This window comes from Lagenorhynchus albirostris, chromosome 2, assembly GCF_949774975.1.
Source record: "Lagenorhynchus albirostris chromosome 2, mLagAlb1.1, whole genome shotgun sequence".
NCBI lineage: Eukaryota > Metazoa > Chordata > Mammalia > Artiodactyla > Delphinidae > Lagenorhynchus > Lagenorhynchus albirostris.
In genome coordinates, this window is record NC_083096.1 from 3,499,940 (window position 1) to 3,522,918 (window position 22,979).

Sequence of the window (22,979 nt, forward strand, 5' to 3'; positions counted from 1 at the left end):
TCTACAAATGTTAATTGCATAAGTCTATATTTCAATATCTGCTTACATAATTCATATATGAACATGTGAACACTTATGTACAAGAAAAGATAATGATTGAACTTCATTGTTGTTGTTATCAATTCCTGATAAAAGCAGTATAAACATTTGAGAAATTCAAAGTAAATGCACTTCGGTGAAAGGCAAGGACAAATTTTACCATGAAAAATATTCATATGCAATATTATATATCTCATATCAATGTCTTATTCCATAAAAATAGCTATGTTAGGCTTTGTATGTAAATATTTAGAACAACTATATTTGCATGACTCCATTTTTGTCCTAAGGATTGAATGCAGATTGCATTTGTTTAAAGATGTTTATTTAAGTTCAATTGTAACAAACATATAATTTTGGGTCAAAAGTATCAAGCAATGAATTTCACATATTATACAGAGAACAATCCATGTTGCAAAATCGTAAACACCATATGAAGATAACAAGATAGGTTTTCCTGAAATTTTAAATTAGATTAAATAAGCTTGAGATATTGTACTAAATGCTAGCATATGGAATATAAGATTTCCAAATGTTAATTTAGTTAACTTTCTTATAGTAACTATACACACCTACTATTTTATGTCTATTTCTAGAAGTAACATAGTAAATTATAAGATATATTTCAGTAGAACAAGGAGGCCATCTTGAGGTCATTCTAGAAATGTACATGTTATTCTTACACAGAGCTCACACACAATTTATGATTTAAAAAAATACAACCTTTGAGCAAAGTTAATATTTTCCGTATAAAATGTTGTTTCTTAAAAAAAAATAAAAAACCAAAAAAGCAAAGTTTCTCAAGAGCATTTAGATTTACTTGAAATCATCCTCTCTCTCTCTCTCTCTCTCTTTCTCTGCCTCTTTGTTTCTGTCTGTCTGCCTCTCACACACACGCACATGCACACACACACACACAGACTACAAAGAAGTTGTTTTTTGCTGAATGATGGATAAAATTTAAAATAAGTATAAGACTGTACAAAATGCTTCAACTAAACTGTCTTAAATATTTTTCTACAGTTGTAAAATAGAAACTTCCCACAAATATTTGTCCATGCCCTTCATTAATCCATTGTATATCTATTTTGCCTTTCTAGTTCTAGAAAAATAGAAATAACATTTAATGTGAGGTTTTGGGTTGCCCCATGTTTGCCTTTTCCTATGCACTTTGAGTTAAAACTGGACTCGCTGGACCATTGGCAGAATGTTCTGGCCCCTCAGGGCCACTTGTGGGTTTAGAACTTTCATCCTCTTTATTTCCTTCAGGAGTCTTATCCAGGGCACCAGGTGGACTCACACAGTTAGCATCCTGCTTCGCTTTGTCCACTTCATTATCAAATTCAATTTTATCTTCTTGTTGGTTGTTTTTCTTCACCTGCCCATTCTGGGCAGGGTAGATGCTAGCAATGACGTCATACAGGAATTGATATTGCTCCTAATAAAGGGAAGAAGGAAGGAATTACATAAAAGAGGTTTATGTCATTATTTTTACATCAGATGAAAATTAGCAAGACTTAATCATTTACTTGGGGAAGACCTGGGTATCAGAAAACAATTCTCATGTGTTTTCATAAAAAAGAACATTTTAAATGGTTCACCCTCCTTACAGTTCTAAAGGACTGACTGCAGGGCAATCTTCAGAATTTGCCTTGTAGCCACACCAGACTGGTGTTCGGCCCCCTTGCAGGCCGTGTGGGGTGTCTCATTCCTAAGCTTTTGCAAAGGAAGCCATTTTTGGTGGCCACCCTCTTGGTTCATGCCTACATATCATTTAGCATCAGATCAGGGGTCACCTGCTTCAGGAAGCCAATCTGATCCCCTTGGGTTAAATTCAGTGCCCTCATTCATATTCTCTAATAATTTCTCTGTCATTTCACTTACTACATTGTTTAATAAATGTCTGCCTTTTCCTCACACTAAACAATGAGTCTCTTAATGGCAAAACACGTAGCAGGCACTCAATATACTTTTAACATCAATACATGTAAGCTCAAGGTCATACATAAGTAAAAGCTGCCTATATTTGAGTGAGTAGTTAAGTTTACTTTGTTACTAATTCCCAGACCATCATCTGTGGTCACTACCACTTACAGAGGACACAGCTTAGATTGATTATGACAATGCTCACTCATTATCCTCTCTGTATCCACACCTCTTTGCAAGGTGACTTTGCAGGCCCTTTGGACAAAGGTTGGGTCTATGACCCCATGCCCTACACCTGAGCTGGCCTTGTGACTTGTTCAGATAATAAAATGCAGAGGAAGGCATGTTCCAGTCCCAAGCCTGGGATCCAAGTGGTCTCACTCTGCCCCTATGAACCCTGCTGCCTTTATGGGAATGTGTCAGGCTAGGCTTCTGGATGAGGAGAGACAGGGGATCCACTCATCCTTATCGCCACAGCTAAATGCCAGCCAACTCCCAGCCTAGTGGCAGTCAAGGTCCTTTTGGACAAAGTCAAATCGCAGTGGACACATCAGCGACAGCTCACATATCCGTGAGCCTGGTCCAGGTTGGCTAAGCCTAATGTGATCAGCAGAAATCTTCAGCTGATCAAACATATTATTGAATTATAATAAACGTTATTTTTTTTTCAGTTTCTAAATTTTGGGGTGGTTTGCTACACAGCAACACAAATGGATACAGGATTAAAGGTGGGGAAACTGAGGGAATCCATGAGCTTTTAAAAACATGTTCTTCAAGAACCACCACCACAAAGTGTTGGCAAACTCCAATTAGGTCTCTTATTTATACTAATAATAATTCAATGTGAATGATCATGTAAAATGGGATTTAAAAGAGAAGACTAGAAAAGTAAATAGAAAAGAAGTAATGGAAAGGAGAGGATCAGAAGAGGGGGAGGGGGAGGGAAGGGAAGGAGAGAGAAGAAATCGTCAAAATAAAAATGCAAAACATGTTAAAAGCAATGATGACAGGGCTTCCCTGGTGGCGCAGTGGTTGAGAGTCCGCCTGCCGATGCAGGCGACACGGGTTCGCGCCCCGGTCCGGGAAGATCCCACATGCCGCGGAGCGGCTGGGCCCGTGAGCCATGGCCGCTGAGACTGTGCGTCCGGAGCCTGTGCTCCACAACGGGAGAGGCCACAACAGTGAGAGGCCCGCGTACAGCAAAAAAAAAAAAAAAAAAGCAATGATGAGGTATACTTACAAATGTGGGAACCATTCCCGGCCTAGCTTTGCGTAGAGATTTTACTGCTTGAAAAACATCTATCACTTCTTCTGTTTCTGCACTTTCCAAGAGATTTAACAAAGCACAAAATATTCCTGTTTGCTGAGATCCATCTCTAAAATAGAAAGAAATAGATTTTAAAAAAATTCTACATTATATGGAGAAAGTGACATTGGAATAAAAATTGAAAGAGAGAGACAAGAATACATGCTTCCACTTCATGTTTACTGTAATTATTTTATTCCAATATCTTAAGAGCAAAGCTTTTCTGCTAAGTACATGTTTTATGCAAACTTTTTCAATTTGGGAATATAATAGTCATTTAGTTTAAAAAAAATATTTGTCATAAGCTTTAAAAATATACTTTCTTCTATTAGTACTTTACCAATTATAATGCACTTTAATTTACATCTGAAGTTGTTAAGACAAATATCATAATATCCGCCAGACAGATGAGGATACTGAGATTTAGGGAAAATAAAGTCATGGCTAGAAACTGATGAAACCAGAAATACTGGACCTGATATTTTGTAAATTACTAAACCACATGCTTTTTCTCCTCTCTTCTGCCTCTCCAGTGCTTTTTACAAATGTTAACACTTCTGCACCAATAGAAAAATGATACCTAGTGAAGTTATTTATTAAAAAGAGGGCAACCAGATTACTTACCAAACTGTGAGAGGTATGTTAGATTATAATAAAAATTCAAGTTAAAGAATATGTTAATAGCAGAACTTTATTTATTGTACATAACAAGGAACATATAGTAGGTATTCAGCCATTCCCTAAGAAACACATACAGTTTTAAAGCCTAAACTTCCCGTCTTATTTTTCTTTCCATGTAAGTTTTACCTTTGAAAACTCAAATAAATGCCAAAAAGTAATATCTGTCTAAGGTCCTGATTATAGCATATACAATTCTAATAATAATAATGAAGGTTCTCAAAAATTCTAAAAGCCCTTTGCTAGATTTACATTTCTCATTTTACTTTACTATTTTTCATTTCTAATTTACTTTACCATTTTTTATGCAAATATTTTATATCACACACCCTTCTTTCAATATCTCTTATTTAAGGTGGATATCTATCACAGATGAAAGTAAGGGTCTGCATAACAGAAGTTAATCAAATCAAGTATTATTATGGATATTATTAAAATCTTTGCCTTTGGGGTCCATTTAGAGAGTCAGGTGATGGGTTTCAAATCGAAGCTGCTAAACATTGAGATTTCAGTTTAATAAATAGCTTAAGATATGTTTATTGGAGGCAAAGCATTCAGTCTTCTGGATTTTACTGACGCCTAATAGCGTGGCTCAGTGCACTTAGGCAGAAATAAAATGCAACATCCATCCATCCGTCTGTCCTTGCATCCTTCCATTCATTCAGGACATGTGACATTTCAGGTTCACAGCCTAACAACATTGCACTAAAATATAATTATTTCTGCTGTATTTCTATAATAGTTATGCTGTGGGAGCACATGGGAGAGAGTGCCCCACTCCTTAAGAGGCTTCCACTGCAGTCATACATTTTTATCTGTTAGGAGAAATAGAATTTAACAGAAGGTGCAAACCAAGAGGTCAAGAAGGATGCTGATTTTTAGAGCACATCCCATCAAATCCCACCCACCTGCAGTGAATGAGGAGAGGCACGTTCCTGTGAAACTTATTCCCTTCAGTGGAATTCTTGGGAAGTTTCTGTTTGAGATTCTGAATCATTAAGATTAAGTCTTTGGGCTCCACGGGCAGCTCTTCCCCATTCCAGTTATTGAATTGGTACTGGAACACGGTTCGTGGATCTTTCCTCTAAAACCAGAAGGGAAGGGAACATAAACTCGAGTGAAGCTCAGCCCATCTGTTAAGTTGATAGTCATGTTTTCCTCACAGTTACTTTCATTTAAATCATTTAAAATTTTTATTCTGAGAACATTATAGAGAGAGTTGCTTTGTGTTCATAGAATGGTTTATATTAGTTTTTCAACCAGATCAATTACCCCAAAGATACATACTCCTGAAATTGTTTGTATACCTTGGAATGTCTCAGTTCAAATGCACGGATGGTATAGGCTGAAGATTTATTGGTGTCCTTCATATGAACTTCTATGTCTCCATATGTTTGCTTTCCTTCCTCCCAGTACTGAGAACAGGCTTCCTAGAGAAGAAAGAACATGATTCAACATCATCTGCCCAAGGGTTCTGTTTGTTTTTAAATGCACTCAGAGTACCTCTCTCTGTCTTTGCTCTATCCCTGTCCTCTTTCTCTTTTCTTCCCTCTGTTCTATTAAATTTGAAATTACAACTTGTGCTCTAAAATTGAATCTTAATCATAAAGATCTAAAATCTATTTGAAGTATGTTGGACATCCATTCAACAAATACATGGTGTTGCCTTGTGCAAATCAAGGGAACCTAGGGATAGCCGAGGTGGCCAGGACACCACAGGAACGGCTCTGCCATCCCTGGTGTAGATCTCAGATTTGTTTTTCCCTTCCTTCCATGCCCTCACCATCACCTTTTCAAAATGGATGGATTGACCTGACGTTGTTCATGACCCCTGAAATAACTTAAGTCTCTCTGTTCCTCCAGGGGTCCTTGGAGAAGGAGGTTACACCTCTAGGAGCTTTGTCTCTATCTTGTCTATATCAGTTGATTGAATATCCAAGGAAATGGTCAGATTGAAGAACAGGTAGATCACAAAGGTATTTCCTCCTTCCTCAAATGGTTTCCCACCAACTACAGTCCCACAGTTACTGACCATGATAGGTATTCCTGCCCACGCTCCCATTCCATTTCCTGATTTTCCCAATTTAGATGAAGGAAAAGATTGCTAGAATTCCACATTGAAAATCTGAACAGAGATTTCTTTTTTAAAAAAGAAAAAACAGAAAGATTAAAAAAAAACAATTTTCTATGTACAAGGGTACATAGGGAAAAGAGAGAGAGAAAAAGAAGGCATATAGTATAATGCGTACTTATGAAAATATTTATTAAATAAGCTTTAACATATGTCAGATAATGTGTTAGGTGCTAAAACTAAGATGTACTGCCAGGTAAATTTTGATAACTTGAGGTATTCGGAAAGGCTCAAATACATGTAACAGACATTAGGCAGAAGATCAAATTAGATCTCAGGTTCACCTCCAACTATAGAATTGTATGACAATAAATATTACATGGATATAAAGAAGACAGGATTTAGAAACATTTTCCAGAGTTTTATCATTCTAGAAGAATGGGATCAAAATGGGAAGAAAAGGCACATTTAGGTACATGGAATGTCAGAAAATCAAGTCAATGATAACACAAATGATGTGTTAAGATTCAGTCAGTAAATCTACTTGCCCAAGGTGGAAAGTATGGAAAACATAAACATATGAGGAAAATGGAAAGATACATAGGGCTCGATTATTGAGGGTCATAAATATCAGACTGAGGAGTTTGGTTTCTATCCTGATAAAAAAAAAGGAAAAGGTGACCGTTTGTTGTTTTTAGCAGAGGGTGGCACTGGGATTGCTGTGCCTTATATGATCTGTGAGCAGTAGGCAGGGCTGGTGAGGGGCAAACAGGAGAGAGGGTCAGAACCCGAATGCAAAACTTTGGGGGCCAGCGCTCGGATGGAAAACGGGGAGAATGAACAAATGGAATTGTGTGACAGAGGGATCAAAAGGACTCAGGTATAGCAATCAAGTAAGTAATCCAAGAATGAAGAATCAGATTTTAGGACAGAAAGACTTAAAAGCTTCTTAAAAATACAAACCTGGTCTCCATTCTTTAGCTCTGTCAGCATAACAATCACCTTGACTTTTCTTTGGAATATCATTTGCCAAAAGTCACCAATGGTCTCTTTCAGTGGTCCCTGAGCTGCAATCATCACTTCAGGTTTCCAATAACTCTTTAAAAAAATTAAAGGTGAGACTTAGTTACTAGTGCTGGAGAGCGAACAGTGCATGTTTAAAATAACCATTTGAAAGTACAGTCACTTAATTTGATATCAATGCTGTTACCTAATATTAAGATGCTTAGGTCCAATCCTGTGATAAACCATAGTGGAAAAGCATATAAAAAAGATTATATATATATCTGAATCACTTTGCTGTACAGCAGAAATTAACATGACATGGTAAAGCAACTATACTTTAATTTTTAAAAAGTGAAAAAAAAAAGATTCTTAGGTCCAAAAAACAATGTGATATATACATATAAGATATTTACTTAGTTAATGATAATACCTGACTAATAGTGTGAAATCAAGTTTAGAAGATATTATTTTAGGAAACTAACAATTTTTCCTTCCCAAAATACCATTTTTTCTACTGGAAAGCTTAATGTGATGGTAAAAAGAAAAAAAAGCATAAGCATTTCAAGTTATCTCCATCATGTCTCTAATTTATGTTTATATATTCTGTATCTTATAATTAATATTCTATGAATACATATCAATATTTTAAGAAAACTGGGAAAAGAAATAAATTCAACTTAGTGTACATGCAAAAAATATTTACTGAATTACTAAAAGTTCCTTGTTTGAATTCTCAGTGTATCCAAAAAAAAGGTATGTGACACAGACTCATTTAAATATTCAGAAAATCGGAATGAAAAGCCATAAAAATATGCAAATTTAGGTTTGCTTACAATTTGGGTATATATAAGTATAAACATTTTCAAATACTTGCTTTTGCTGAAATGTCATTATTTTTCAAATTATATAATAGTCATGTTTGTCATAAACTGTAACTAATAGCATTGTTTTGTTCTGTATCGACTCATTAGGTTTTAACATCTGAGTGTTGCAATAAGTTAAGATATAGCATTAAAAGTGGAAACTCTCATGTCAATCAATACATAGTTATGGTCAAGCTCATCATTCTTTTATAGAATCACTTAATGCATGGCCATAATAACATACATATATTTTTTAGAGTCGGACCTTGGGTTTTGGAAGCATAAGGACCTACCATTACAAAGGAGGCATTGATGTATTTGCTCATCTCTTCCGAGTCACTGTCATCGTCAGAGGACTCATCTGAGTCATGCTCACTCTCCTTGCTCATCTCCAGTTCATGTTTAAGTGTCACTCTGTTAAAGTCATCTACGCAAAACAAAGTAGCAGTCAGTCTTCCTTTAAAGGCCCCTAATCTCTGCTTGATCATCATGTGGAAATAAGAAAGTCACTTAGAAGTGACAGATTACATGATGTACATGTATTGATCTACAAGGAATGAGATCCTGCTCCATTTTTATTGATTAACACATTATTTTTTAAAAGTCTAATAGAAAGAAGATCCCAAGAAAGTTCCAGGAAAAAATATAGACCATAACTCTATGTCATAATGTTCCATACGATTATGCAATCGTTGATATATATACTTTAGTTTTCCATGGAATATCATCATGCTGATGGATAAAAGTTTTAAAAATACATATATGTTAATAAAATACATAGCTTAAGTAAAAACCTGATTTCTCAATTATATCATATTAACATTCAATTAACAATCTTAATTCAATGGGTATCTCAGATAATTTTTTCAACAAGAAAAGTATTTAGTCCATAATTTCTCACTGTTTCTCAATTTCATTTATAATAACCTGATCAAATGATCTGATTAGTTACAGCACCATCAATTCCATATTTTAAACTATATTCTTAAGGACCTCTTCAGTAATTAACTAGGTCAGCCATGCATTGATCCGATTTATTTGGTTGTCCAGCTTAGTACCTTGGGTTATATTTTCTCCGTGCTAGTTTTAGTGTAGGCAACTGAATAAAATTATAGTTGTGCCAGGTGTGGTCCTATCAATATACTTAAGTAGCAAAATTCAAGTCTTGACAATGATGCTTATTTTGGTCTGTTAAATTTGATGATTTATAGGATATTTCCCATCTACTTTTAACCTCCTTGGTGTAAGGAAGGGATAAACAGAAAACATAAAGGGAACAAAAGGATGTAATTTTGCTATTTGGCTATTACCCTGGAGTAAATAACTGCAATAAACTGAAGATGAGAGAAAACTGGTAAAGAGGACTTGGCTTTTTTCCCCCAGCTTCAGAGGTTACATCTTTCTGAAAACCCATTTCTGAACTAATTGGTACAAAGAAAACATGAAATATTGTCTGTCCTCCAAAGTCCATTGTAAATGTTTGGGGTTCAATGTATTTGCTACAACTAAAATTCAAATAGCCTATAACTATTCTCTACTGTCAAGCAAATGTTGAAAACATGCTTCCAAAAGGTTTGTGTGTGTGTCTCACATTAAACAAATTCAAAAGAGAGCTTCACTTTATCTGATACAAAAAATAAAATAAGCTGCATACATGGAATGACGTTAGAATTCCTGTTTTTACTCTTATTTTCTTCTTGATTCCCAATGTGCTGCGTCCTCCAGCTCCTATATGAAGGAAGTCTCTGAGGGAAAAAAAAAAAAACAGAACGGAAACTCCTTTAAAAATTTATGTATTGGCTTAGTTTATTATTGTAGCGTAAGATGCTCCCTAAGAAAAGAATTTCACCAGGTTTTGTGAAATTTGCATACGTTCCCTAAGGGCACAATTTTTAAGTTTGCCTCTGAATTTTTCTTTATAATGGCTCAGGTATTAAGTACTTTGACATGGCGAATTTGAACATATACAGTTATATAACAGAAAATGTTTCCTGGTTAAGAGGTGCTGGATAGCAAAATAGTATGGTTTATTCTTGTATAAGTTGAAAGCATCGCATAGATGTTGATTATTCTCCATATTGCAAAAGCAATGGTAAATTATTTTAAATGATCCAAAGTAAATTCTCCAGATGAAGCATTTGCCGAAGACTAGGCTCACGCAAATAATCAATACCTCATTTCTTTAAACCCTCCAGACTCTTTCCCCTCTCCCTCGCGATAGCTAATCAATCAATCAGTCGGCAAGACCTATCATTTCTCCGGGTGGAGCTCTCAAATCCTTCCGCTTTTCTCTCTTCCTACTTAGTCCAATCTGCTTTCACTTCTTACTTGAAAATATCAGCAGTTTTTTCACTGGCCCCTTTATCTTCAATCTCACTTGCTCTAATCCTTCTAAAACACAAAACAGAGCAGGTCCCCCCTCAGGTTTTTGGCAGCTTCCCATCTTTGTTAGGAAGGATTCAGCATCTGTACAGCACAGACAGCCTGTCAGGAGATGCCCTTGACTGTCTCTGCAGCCTCACCTCTTGCTGGGACTCCCTGCACTGCAGCCAAACCTACTTCCCCCAGTCTTGGAAGGGGCTAAGCTGTCCTTTAACTCTTAGCAGATTCTCAGGTGTGTTTTCTACCTGGACTATCCTTGTCCCTTTTTCTCACTCTGCTAACCTCTACTCGCCCTTTAGATATCTGTTTACAGGTCAATCTCTACCGGAAGATCTCCCTGCCTGCAGGCTTTTCTTCCCAATAAATAACTTAAATAAATATTTGTCAAGTGGATAAATAACCTAAACTGAGAGAACTCATCATACAAAGTTCAGGAAGATTATACACACACATTATACACATATATGTTTGTGTATATATAGGCATGTGTGAATATGTATTATATATAAATGTTTCGAAAACTATGGTGCCTTTTTTCAAACTAAATATGGAACCTTGTTTCAAATCACACTCCAGCCTCTTCATTTCTTAACCTCTTCACCTCCTATAATATTTCTCCTTTCTTCAGCCATCCACATTCCCCACTCCGCTTTTGTAGGTAGGTTTCATTCCAAAGATTGCATCACTTTAAAAGTTATGACTTCAACCATCCTTCCTACGGAAAATTACCTCTATTCTTCCCAGTCATTTATTTTAGTACCTCCAATCCAGCAATCTGCAATCCTATCAAAACCTTTATGATATTGTTTTTACTCCTTTCTTTTTTTCCCTCATGTCTTTCTGTGGCCAATATGCTCTTTATTATCCACACTGTATCATTCATTTGCAAACACCCTTAGTGCCTTTGCCTCCCAACTTTCAATTATTCACTTTAAAAAATTCTAGATGGGTTTAACCCAACTATACACAGCTCTAACCCCAATGTTACTGTAGGAAACAAAAACAAAACAAAACAAAAAACCGACTGGCTCTCTTTAATTTCATGACCATAAATTTCAAATGATCCGATAATTCTGGCACCCCTACCACCTTTGCCTGGGAGATTGCTTTCCTACTTTGATAGAACTATTTCATATGCTTTTCTCTTTCTCAAGCATAAGCCCTTCTTTGCCCTACTCACTTCTGTCCCCCTAAACGCCCGACCAATGATCTTACTTCGTATTCTCTTGAGAAAAATAAGGCAATTAGACAAGAACTGCCTCAACTTCCCGTCACTAATCTACCAACCAACCTCCATCTCTACCCTCATTTTCTGTCTCCCTTTCTGCTTAGATGGAATAATTTCACTGTTTCTATGAGAGCTGTGGTCACCACCTGTCTGGATCACACCCACTCCCCATGTCCACATACAAATCACTTTGATTCTTGTGCCTAGAATTGTACTCAGTACAGAGCACAGACTCAATCATATTTGTTCAGCCAAAGAATTTACCCTTTTTTTTAAGTGAGTTTACATTAAATGTATAAGTGTTTTAAACAGTGTCTATCTATATGCAGTATAGTGGGGTTAATGTATCAAAGGTGGTCAATTTATCAGCTAAAAGGGCAAGAATAAGAAAACACCCCTCTATCGAAGACCATGCCGGTAGCCTACTAGCTGTTCCACCACGGTGATTATCTCAAGCCCCACTCCCACCCCAGCCCCACTCTGATCCAAAACATTCAACGATTCTGCATCTGATTAAAAGAACATTCCTGGTCTTGCTGTGAAACTCTCTGAATTGACCAGTTTGGTAGTTTACGGAAAGATTCAATAAACTGAAAATCATAGGTGAAAGAGAGAAGTTACAAAACATTTTTTTGACAACTGAGCAATTTGGAGATAGCTCTGCCAACTCTCTGAAATCACAGTGAGCTACATCCTAGGTTAGTTTTCAGAGTAACTGCCTGATAAATAGGTTAGGACACACATATTTATCCTTTAGTTTCTGTCTACCAGCTCCAGCCAGTTCATGTTCCTAAGTAGTCATAAACTCCTCTAACTATTTCCTTTACAAACCAAAACCAGATGTAGTTTTTAAAGGTGAGATGCTACATTGCCTTTGGCGGGCCAATTTTGTGGCCATATGCTATTATTCTGACACTTTATTTTATACCAGCTTAATGAAAAATGTTTAAAATGTTGGCTGTAGAATCAGATTTCTTGGTTTAAACAAGTTTCCTACGGAATAGCTGTGTGCTTTCAGGCATTTCTCTTAAACTCTGCGTGTCTTTGTTCTCTCATCTGTGCTCCATTTCATGGCAAAGCCCAAATACAAGAACTATGTCAAGTACATAGGACAGCACTGGAAAAGAGACAGAGGTTCAAGTCATCTGTAATGGTGCTCTTGTTCTCACTATTGTTACCTGGAATTCAGCCTCCAGTGGAGAAGGCTCACTGGGTGGATCTCTTTTCTTCATGTTAGACAGATATGGATGTAACTCAGACAAGCTCACTTCTGTTTCCCCAAACTGATTGTATTCCACCAAGGCCTGATGGATCAAGATGTACTGTGCCTACAATTTCAGGGAAGAATATAGATAATTAATTGATAACTTAAAGTCCTATCGATCACATTTAAATAAATTCTACATTCCCATAATTTTGCTCATATGGAGACAATGTATGGAGAAGAAAACTGATATCTGTAACATTTAAATAATCTGGAAGTTAGCTCTCATGGTTCTATGGGATATAAGCAAATTCCATCCCAGATTTTTTTTTTCCAGAAAAAACAAAATAGCTTGGTAAATAGACGAGGCATCTACAAGGTAGGGCATAACTTATATCTCATTCCTAACAGTTAAAAAACATTATCTGTTACTTCCTTCTGTGACTAGTATTGAGTCAGTAAGTTAAATTACTAATATATAAAACTATAATAAGTTTCACACTATATCTGAGAAAGAAAAAAGCAGGTTGATATTCCATAGAACATATTTTTTAAAAGAGTTTCCTAGAAGCTTTTAACAGAGAAAATTATTCTGTAAAGCACAATAAGCCAAACCCATATTTAACAACTCCTAACCTTTTATCATATTTGAATCACCATTTTTAAATAAATGACAAATTTCTGATAAAATTCAAGACTCTTTAACACCACCTCTAGTCCCCTGAGTTTGGCTGTAGCATCCTTCCAATCTATTGTGTTTTTCCACAGGAAATAATTTCTTTTTTTTTTCTCATGTACAATCTGTTTTTATACTTCTACACTAATATCTATGTATTTATAACATTGTACATTTTTGTGCCCTTTCTTAACAATGACATAAATTGAATTGTATACGTTTCATCTGGTGACTATATTCACTCATTGTTTTCATCTGAGCATCTACCTACACAGAGAGCTACAGACCTAGATTATTCCTGTCAATCGCAGCAGAGCATGTGTTTACAAAGGGTCCATATGTCCACATTCTGTTTGCTCATTCCCATATTGATATATATTTAAGGTTTTCTATGTTTTTGTTATTCTAACAATGCTGAACACAATGAACGTTCTTGAACATGTTTCTAGTAGCACACATTTGCAAATGCTTCTCTCGGTTATATACATACATGTAGAATTGCTGGGTCAAATGCAGACAATTTTGATAATAACCATTGCTTACAATTACTGACTACATGCATCTTCCAGGGGCTTGTCTAAGTGCTTACTTGGGTTACCCTTTGTGTGTTAACCCTGTAAGGTAAATACTATCATTATCTCCATTTTACATATGACTTAACTGAGGCACAGGGACATTAAACACTGGTAAAATGGTGCACAGTATTAAGAACAACAAGCACGATTTGAAATTACTACATCTAGTTCCCACTTAACCACTGTACCGTCCTCTTCTTGTCTCCCCAGTTTTAATTTTATGAGATGCTGCCAAACTGGGTTTTGGCATTTAAAAATTTTTCCCAATCTGATATGTGTAAGTGCTATTTCATTATTTTTTATTTTTTATTTTTTTGCGATACACGGGCCTCTCACTGTTGTGGCCTCTCCCATTGCGGAGCACAGGCTCCTGATGCGCAGGCTCAGTGGCCATGGCTCACGGGCCCAGCTGCTCCGCGGCATGTGGGATCCTCCTGGACCAGGACATGAACCCATGTCCCCTACATCGGCAGGCGGACTCTCAACCACTGCGCCACCAGGGAAGCCCCTCATTATTTTTTTTAAATACATTTTATAGTCATCCTCCTTCCACAGTACTCTCAGCCACTAATGCAAAATGCTTCTAACTGCAATTGGTGCTTTATTTTTCCAGATATTAAAAGAAAACAATTTTCACCCACTGTTCGAGGTTGAGAAGAATTTGGATTTCCTTTAAGATCTCTACTCCCACCACAAAAAGATTTAAGCCAAAAGGCATAAGTGAGGATAGTGACTGTGGCCTGGAACATACCTCCACCTGAACCATCAGGCACCTCTGTCGCCTTAGCTTGACGACATAGCCATAGACATCCACCTTGCTCTCTGCCTCCAGGCCTTCTAACATGGCATCAATTCCAATATAGGTGCCTGTGCGTCCAACACCAGCACTGACAAAACAAATGAAAAGGTTGAAGGTATGATCGATCATGGCAGGAAAATGAATGGAAAAGCCAGCAAGGGTGAAGCAGGGAAAACAATGTCAGTTTCTCCTCATAGATTGTTTCTCAAAGTAGCAATTGCCAAAGGGGAGGGTGGCCCTAACACCCCAAGGAGTGAAAATTTGAACAGCCCTTGTGCTTTTGGTGGAGGTCTTTATTTACCTGCAGTGCACCACGACAGGGCCACTGAAGAAGTTGCTGAAAGCGTTCACTCTCCTGCGCAGCTTGAGGAGCAGGTGAGGGTCTTCGGGGACTCCATGGTCTGGCCAGCTGGTGAACTGAATGTGGGTCACTCCTCTCCCAGTTGCTTTTTCTTTTCTCTAGCCAGGGGATAATATTTTTTTTTAGATGATTTTTTTCTCAGAGCAAACTATGGGACATAAGTAAGTGGAAGGGAGGAAAAGTACAAAAAACTCCTCGTGCAAGTTATTTTTCATTCATGATTACATTTTCCTTTCCAATGAATAACTAGGAATTAAGACATCACACAGGACTGGCATGCACCAACCAGTAAGCAATTACTTACCAGGAAGGTAAGTAACATATGGTTAAGTGTAGCTGAAACCACTAGGAACTTTCATGCTGCCAAGCCAAAAACAAACAAACAAACAAAATAAAAACAATAAAACACAAAACAAGGGGATTCGTGGGTGGGTGTGAAAAGATACAAAGTAAAAGCCATTCTCACAGCTGTTTGAAATACTTCTGCTTGGTAGGAAGACAAACAGGATTATTGTCATATGAAGAAAGCTGATTAATTATTTGATTAATGCTACATTTCTCATATTAGAAGTGTCAACTCAACTGTAGAGAGAGAACTCAGGAGAGTCAGCTCCAGATTACAGCTCATGTTTCTCCCAGTTTCAAGGTAAGCACTAGAAGATACATAATTCATAATTCTCTGACCAAGTATGAAGAAGAACTACCTACATTTAGATAATAGAAGAAACAAACAAACAAACTTGGTTGGTTTTAATTTTCAGATAGGAAATAACTGACTTAATGAAGAATAGTAATGGCAGACTAATCAACATAACCAGAATGGTATTGGCTTCTACATTCTTGGCTTTAGTGCATCATGTCTTTGGCCATGAACCACTAGTGGGATTGTTCCACAGCCTTCCAAGGGCATGGTTGTTAGTGATGCCACAGGGCCTTAGGAGGCCTTGGGAGAAATAGGCAACTGATATTTTTTTCTTTCACAAAATGTATCTGGATCATATGGAAATACAATTTAGATTACTGAGAAAACCTCCCATAAATGGAATTCAGAGAAAATTTCAACCTTATCTATAAAGACTTCCATTTTTTGACATCTTTATTAAGATATTTTCACATTTCTTTAAAGTGTAAATGTTTTCATTATATTCACAGAGTTGTAAATGATCACCACTGTCTAATTATAGGGCATTTTCATGACCTCCCCAAAAGAAACCCATACAGATTAGCAGTCACTTCTATTCCTGCTCCATCCACCTCAGTCCCAAGCAATCACTAACCAACTTTCTGTCTCTATAAATTTGACTATTGTAGACTTTTCCTATGAGCAGAATCATATAATATGTGAGAAGACCACCATTTTAACTATTATTTAAGGCCACACTGACAATTTTCTTTTCGGAACTAAACATTTTATCTCACCTACAGAGTTAGAACTTTAGACTTCTTACAGTAGTCTCTGTGCCATTTGTATATATTTTCCATAATGGTAATAAACCCATTGAGATGAGGGACCATTTTATCATTAATTCAATAATGCAGTCGTTCATTTAACACAATTGATGAGCTCTTTATACTTCAAGGGTCACAGCATTATAAACACTTTTGATGTGATGTGAACAAACACTATTTTCACTAGTGACTTAACTTGACCCTATTGGCTTGTATTATTGTTCTAACCCAACTCTTCCTCCTGCAGTTCATTAAAAAATAATTTTCCAGATATATTTCAATGTCTCACATTTAATATTCCATAATTATACTTTTAGACAAACAGTATGAAAATTAAAATTATGTCATAAAGCAAACTCACATTTGCAATGGTCAACTTCTGAATGATGTAATCCGGGCATCTTTTGTGCTCATTGATCTCTACAATCACATCTCCAAAAACCCGGCTGCCCTCTTCCATCAATGGCCAGTATAACGCACACTTGTTCTATATTTTAAAAAATCATTAATGATTCCAGTTTTTCATGTAAATGGATTTGTTTATTAAGCATTCTTTGTAAAACAAAAGGAACAAAAATGTATTCTTTGAAAGTCTCAAGACATTTTTATAGTCTCCTGTAAACTGTGATGCTTGGAAAGTGCCCTGAAGTATTTCCTTCATACGACCCAGCAGAAGAAGGATGATCTTCCCAGGCTTAGCTGCATATTAAATGGGGACGTGCTTGGTGGTCAGCAGAAATGATGTGGTTGTGTGTGGTTAATTTCAGGCTGGGGAATGGGGAGGCTTTCACGCTTCCTAAAGTCCCGTTACATGAATTTTCATCTATCTGCCCAAGGTCTGTGTGTTTCAAGTATTAACAAGTACTTGTGAAATCAGCCCACAGAAGTGTACTGAACTTAAAATAATACTGCAACAAACTAGGAATCACATAGGAGTCCAGCAATGAAGCAGAAACATTTAAATGTTATACTTATATACAAATATTTATATATGTGCATATTTAATTTTTCTACAAGTATGAAATTTTAAATCAAGTGTTATACTGATTCAGACAGAGAATGATCTGTTTTGTCATCAAGCACATACATACGTGACTTTTCAAAATGCAGTTCAACACTGTCTTTTCCTAACATCCAGCCTCCACCCTGTGAGTCCTGGACCTTCACCCTATGAACCTTCTGGGTCCTTACCTTGTTCCCTTCTTCACATCGAGTGACCATGACAATAACCGTGGCTTTCTGTTCCCAGATCATCCTCCAGAAATCATCAACAGTTTCATCCCTGGGACCTAGGGGGTAAACAAATAAAAACTGGTAAGAAATATCTCCTGAAAAGTGCAATAAAACAATTTTTCAAAAAGAATGTTGGACTCTCAGAGAAATTACCTTGTGCAGCAATGTATTTCCTGGGTTCTTTGAAACCCTGTTCAAAACACACACAGAGGTATATCATTTACTGAGCGCTCAGTTATATATTTACATGCAAAAGTGTGAGATAGGGAAGTTGCCTTAGATCTGCCATTTCTTGGTTGTGTATTTCCCTGGGCAGTTTCAAATTAAAAGGGGGTTTTTATTAACTCAATGGCAGTTAACTGTGTCAAATATGTTAGTCAACATTTACAAACAATGTTCATGACCTTCATGGGTCTTTGCTATATACCCTAAACAATTTTTAAAGCTAGATAGACTTTATCTTCATGTGGGAAGGTGCAGCAATTTATAAGCATAATACAGGCACTCCTATATTTTAGATCCTGCCAAACTTTATAGCACCATCTGCCAGAATTCAAACCTCCTTACCAGCCATAGAGATACTTTGGGGAGTTTTACTCAATTTCTTTCAATAAATCATCCTGAGGTTAGCCCCATACTTCTACCTCTTAACGAGTGCTGGGATATACCGCTGATTCCCTAGAATCCTTTTCTGCCACTCTAGATAAGAGATACAGTAACTTTCATTTTATTACCTACAATGTCTGCTTTCTCCACTCTGGTTACCAAGGCAAAGAAGGAATAGAGACAGGTGAGACACTGTGCTAGTTTCTTTCAAATTATCTCCTACTCCTCAGACTTACCCCAGTGATCAGAAAAGCCCTTCAGAGAGATAACCTTTGCCCTTAGATGAAATTCAGTCACGTGGGCCACAATAATCCATGATTAATTTTAGTAACTTCTTGAAACTTCTATCTCATGATATAGTATTATTCATACATTCATTTATTCAACAAGTATTCATTGAGTGGCTACAGTCTGTCAAGTACCTATCTAAAATCTGGAGACATATTTTTTCCATGAGCTCCCAGGTCTGCTGGAGAAAAGTGTAACTCGATACTATAATTACCATATTTATTTGAACAGAAAATATAAGGTTTTTTTCCCTAGAGACTGTCTAAATCCTTATAAAATCTGCTCTCGATGACTTTACTTTGAAGAACAAGTTATTGTTTGGAAAAGACACTATACACAAATAAAGTTGTTCAACGTTAATTGTGAAGGCCTGCAGTGGTCACCTACAGAATAAGTTAAAATAGAGGCCAAAATTATGACACAGTCTTAGTAATTATTTTTGGACTATGACCTCACATTTGAAAGTGTTAGTTGCCACTATAAACAAGCCTTTTGAATATCATAAGAACAAGAAATTGCATTGTGGATACCAAGAGCACATGTCAGGCCAAGAGGTATGTGTTGCTTGAGATAGAATTTACAGGGACAACATGAAACAAAAATATAAAAACTCTTTTTTTGTTGTTTTTTTGTTTATTTGTTTTTATTTCTACTGCCTTGGGAGACTGGCCTAAGAAAACATTGGTATGATTTATGTCAGAGAATATTTTGCCTATGCTCCCTTAAAGGAGTTTTTGATGTCATGTCTTATGTTTAAGTCTTTAAGCCAGTTTGAGTTTATTTTTGTGTATGGTGAGAGGGTGTGTTCTTTTTTTTTTTAATACAGCAGGTTCTTATTAGTTATCTATTTTATACATACTAGTGTATATATGTCAATCCCAATCTCCCTACAAAAACTCTTATGCATCAAACAAAGTTGATGGGAAGTAGGACATTGTACAGGTTAGAGGGCTGTCTCCAGACAAAATGCTTGAGAAAAAACATCCTAGCTTTGCTTCTACTAGCAAAATTGGGAACACCTCAGAGTTGTTGTGAGAGTTCATTGAATCAATATATGTAAAGCACTTAAATTCATGACTGATAAATAGCAAATGTATGATAAATTGTATTATTATTATTATACAGTCATAATAATCATTAATGTCAAGAATTTTGCTCTGGAAAATCATCAGCTATCTCACAAAAGGACACAGAAGTTGCAGATGCTTGTTTCATGAACGATTCAAGTAAAAAGTTTTTTTTCATTATCCTATAATTTTACATAAATTGTGTGTAGTGGACTGAATAATGTTCCCCAAAAAACTCATGTCCACTCAGAATCTCAGAATGTCACCTTATTTGGAAATAGGGTCTTTGTGGAAGATGGGGTCATACTGGGTGAAGATGGGCTCTAAATCCAGCGACTGGTGTCTTTTATAAGAGAAAGGACACACAGTGACACAGACACACAGGGAAGAAGGCCATGTGTTGACAGAGGCACAGAACAGGGTGATATAGCTACCAGTCAAGAAACACCAAGGATGGCCAGGAACCACTATAAGCTGGAAGAGGCAAGGAAGGGTTTTTCCCCAGACCCTTCAGAGGAAGCATGTCTCTGCTCACACCTTAATTTCAGACCTCCAGCCTCCAGAACTGTGAGATAACACATCTTTGTTGTTTTAAGTCACTCAGTTTGTGATGTTTTGTTATGTCCACTCTGGGGAATTAATACACTGTCTAAATAAATAAATGAATAGATAGATAGAATTTGAACATTTTACTTTCTTCACTGAAAGTTGGTGAAAGCTTATATAATCATGTGGATCAGAACAAACCAACCAAACCTCAATTTCAATTGTTTTTTCTTTGAGAAAAATTTGAAATTACCTTATAAACCAGCGTGGATGATAGTATGAGACAGTTTGTCAACTGTTTGATTGTCAGAAACAATTTTTGATAGTCACTGTTTTGGCAGCCTGTGTGGAAATAAACACTCCTACTTTGCTGGTGGAACATATCTGGGTACAACCCCAGTGGAGGACTATTTGGAGATGTCTTTTCAAATTACAAATGCATATTCCCTTTGAGCCGGCGGTTCTTCTTTGAGGAATTTATCCTACAGATACGCTAAAACTCATTGAGAAGTAATATGAGTCAAGATTATTCATTAAACCATTGTTTGTAATAGTAGATTAGAAACCATATTTAACGCTTGTTACTATAGGAACTGATTAAATACCTCATAATGCAGCTATGCCAAGAATTACTCTAAAAATATTAAAGAAAGATGTAGAAATGTTCGGTGTTCAGAGCCAGCAACCTACAGCCTGTGGGTCAAATCAGCATGGCCTGATTTTGTAAATGCAGTTTGTTTTTCGGAACAGCCACATTATGTATTGTTTATAGAAGTGTAGTCACTGGGCTTCAGAGCTGAGTAGCTGTGGCAGAGATGGTATGTCCGGCAAAACCCCAAATATTTGTTATCTGGTCCCTTACAGAGAAAGCTTGCCAGTCCCTGCTTTTTACAGTGATATTTTATGTATCCAAGATATATGTTTTAAGTAAATGAAGCATTGTACAGAACAGCGTGAATATTACATTAACATTTTTGGATAAAGGAGGGGGTAACAAATGTTGGTGTTTTCTTGTTTGTGTATTAAAAAACTCCCGCTGGATAAATAGGAAACAACATAGAGGTTACTTTTTAAGGTAGGTGGAGGCACTGGGTAAATGGTGGATTGGGTGGGAGGAATTGTTTTTAAGTCTCTCTGTGTTTTTATACTGCTTTTTTTTTTTAAATTCATGTGATGCATTACTTACTGAACAGTTGTTTAATAAATTACATTTTTAAACATTTTAGATAAATTAACCATGCACTATATCCTCATACTGTTACTAATTGAAAAAGGGCAGGGACTTCCCTGGTGGCACAGTGGTTAAGAATCCGCCTGCCAGTGCATGGGACACGGGTTCGAGCCCTGGTCCGGGAAGATCCCACATGCCACGGAGCAAATAAGCCCGTGAGCCACAACTACTGAGCCTGTGCTCTAGAACCTGTGAGCCACAACTACTGAGCCCGTGAGCCACAACTACTGAAGCCCACGTGCCTAGAGCCTGTGCTCCACAACAAGAGAAGCCACTGCAGTGAGAATCCTGCACAGCGCAACGAAGAGTAGCCCCCGCTCGCCGCAACTAGAGAAAGCCCGCGTGCAGCAACGAAGACCCAACACAGCCAAAAATAATAAATAAATAAATTTACTAAAAACAAAAATAAATAAATAAGAAAAGGGCAAAAGTACCAAATTAATCAGAGCCTCCCAGTCCTATCCTCTATGGTGAGGGGCAAAGACAGGGCTCTTATGAGAAATACACACATAGATAATTTAGATAATATCCAGCGTATAACAGGTACAAGAGTATTTTAATTCTTAGTTATCATTCTGTTTGGAAAGAAAAATCCTATATTACCTAGCACCAATAACAAATAATAAATAACTATTCTTGCAAATATTAGTGATTTTGTTGTTTATATCAATGGCATTTATGAGCTTCCTTCAAATCATTTCAAATAATATTTCTAAAAATTTTCCATGAGAGGATATATGTATATGTATAACTGATTCACTTTGCTGTACACCTGAAACTAACCCAACAGTGTAAATCAACTATACTCCAATAAAATTTTTTAAAAATAAAAAATTTTAAAAAATAAAAATTTGCTATGGCAAAGAAGGAGCTGAACGGAATGCATAGATACCAGAAGAATGAAAATAGTCAGAGACAAAATGATGAAGATATAAAACCATCTGGCTGTTATGCATTTTTTACTCACATCAATATAGCTGGCATTGATATAGTTGGACCCTGCGTCTCCGTTTATGTCAGAGAGTTCAACACGGTTATAATCATCTGTTCAAAGAAAAGAAATATTAAATAAGTGAAATCATGAATAATCAAGTAGCCCAAATGTATGGAAATCCAGTTCTCGATGAGCACTTACAAGGAAGGATGTCAACGTAGCGGTTTTTATTCTGGTTAAAGGGTTTTCGAGCATCCTTGATAGAAAACTTGCCAAATACCCTCGGAATGCTCTGAAAGACACAAAGATCCTTTGGGTCACGTTCAAGAAAAACCATTTCCCCTTGCCACTTATCCTTTTGAACAAATGACACCTCCTGGAACGTATTTCCTTTACACCGATGAACAAGTTGCATATGGTAATAAATGAACATTATTAGGAATTATGCAAAAAACACTCTTTAAGAAAAATGAATGATAGGCTACTTGGAAAATAAATCCCATGAAGGAGAG

At 36.6% G+C, this 22,979-nt stretch overlaps 1 protein-coding gene across 1 annotated transcript in view; it reads right to left on the reverse strand.

Annotated features, from left to right (window-relative positions):
- Positions 1–342: 342 nt before the first annotated feature.
- The window catches only part of PTPRC (protein tyrosine phosphatase receptor type C), a 127,916-nt gene continuing 105,279 nt past the window's right edge, over positions 343–22,979 (reverse strand). The window contains exons 17-31 of the mRNA XM_060126813.1: positions 22,669–22,759; positions 22,501–22,577; positions 17,949–17,985; positions 17,754–17,851; positions 16,924–17,049; positions 15,054–15,211; positions 14,705–14,840; positions 12,677–12,826; positions 9,543–9,633; positions 8,182–8,315; positions 6,984–7,118; positions 5,257–5,379; positions 4,858–5,033; positions 3,206–3,341; positions 343–1,477 (exon numbers count right to left, since the gene is read on the reverse strand). Coding sequence (XP_059982796.1) covers positions 1,202–1,477; positions 3,206–3,341; positions 4,858–5,033; positions 5,257–5,379; positions 6,984–7,118; positions 8,182–8,315; positions 9,543–9,633; positions 12,677–12,826; positions 14,705–14,840; positions 15,054–15,211; positions 16,924–17,049; positions 17,754–17,851; positions 17,949–17,985; positions 22,501–22,577; positions 22,669–22,759 — 1,944 coding nt within the window. The 3' untranslated portion in view covers positions 343–1,201. The remainder of the gene's footprint in view (positions 1,478–3,205; positions 3,342–4,857; positions 5,034–5,256; positions 5,380–6,983; positions 7,119–8,181; positions 8,316–9,542; positions 9,634–12,676; positions 12,827–14,704; positions 14,841–15,053; positions 15,212–16,923; positions 17,050–17,753; positions 17,852–17,948; positions 17,986–22,500; positions 22,578–22,668; positions 22,760–22,979) is intronic.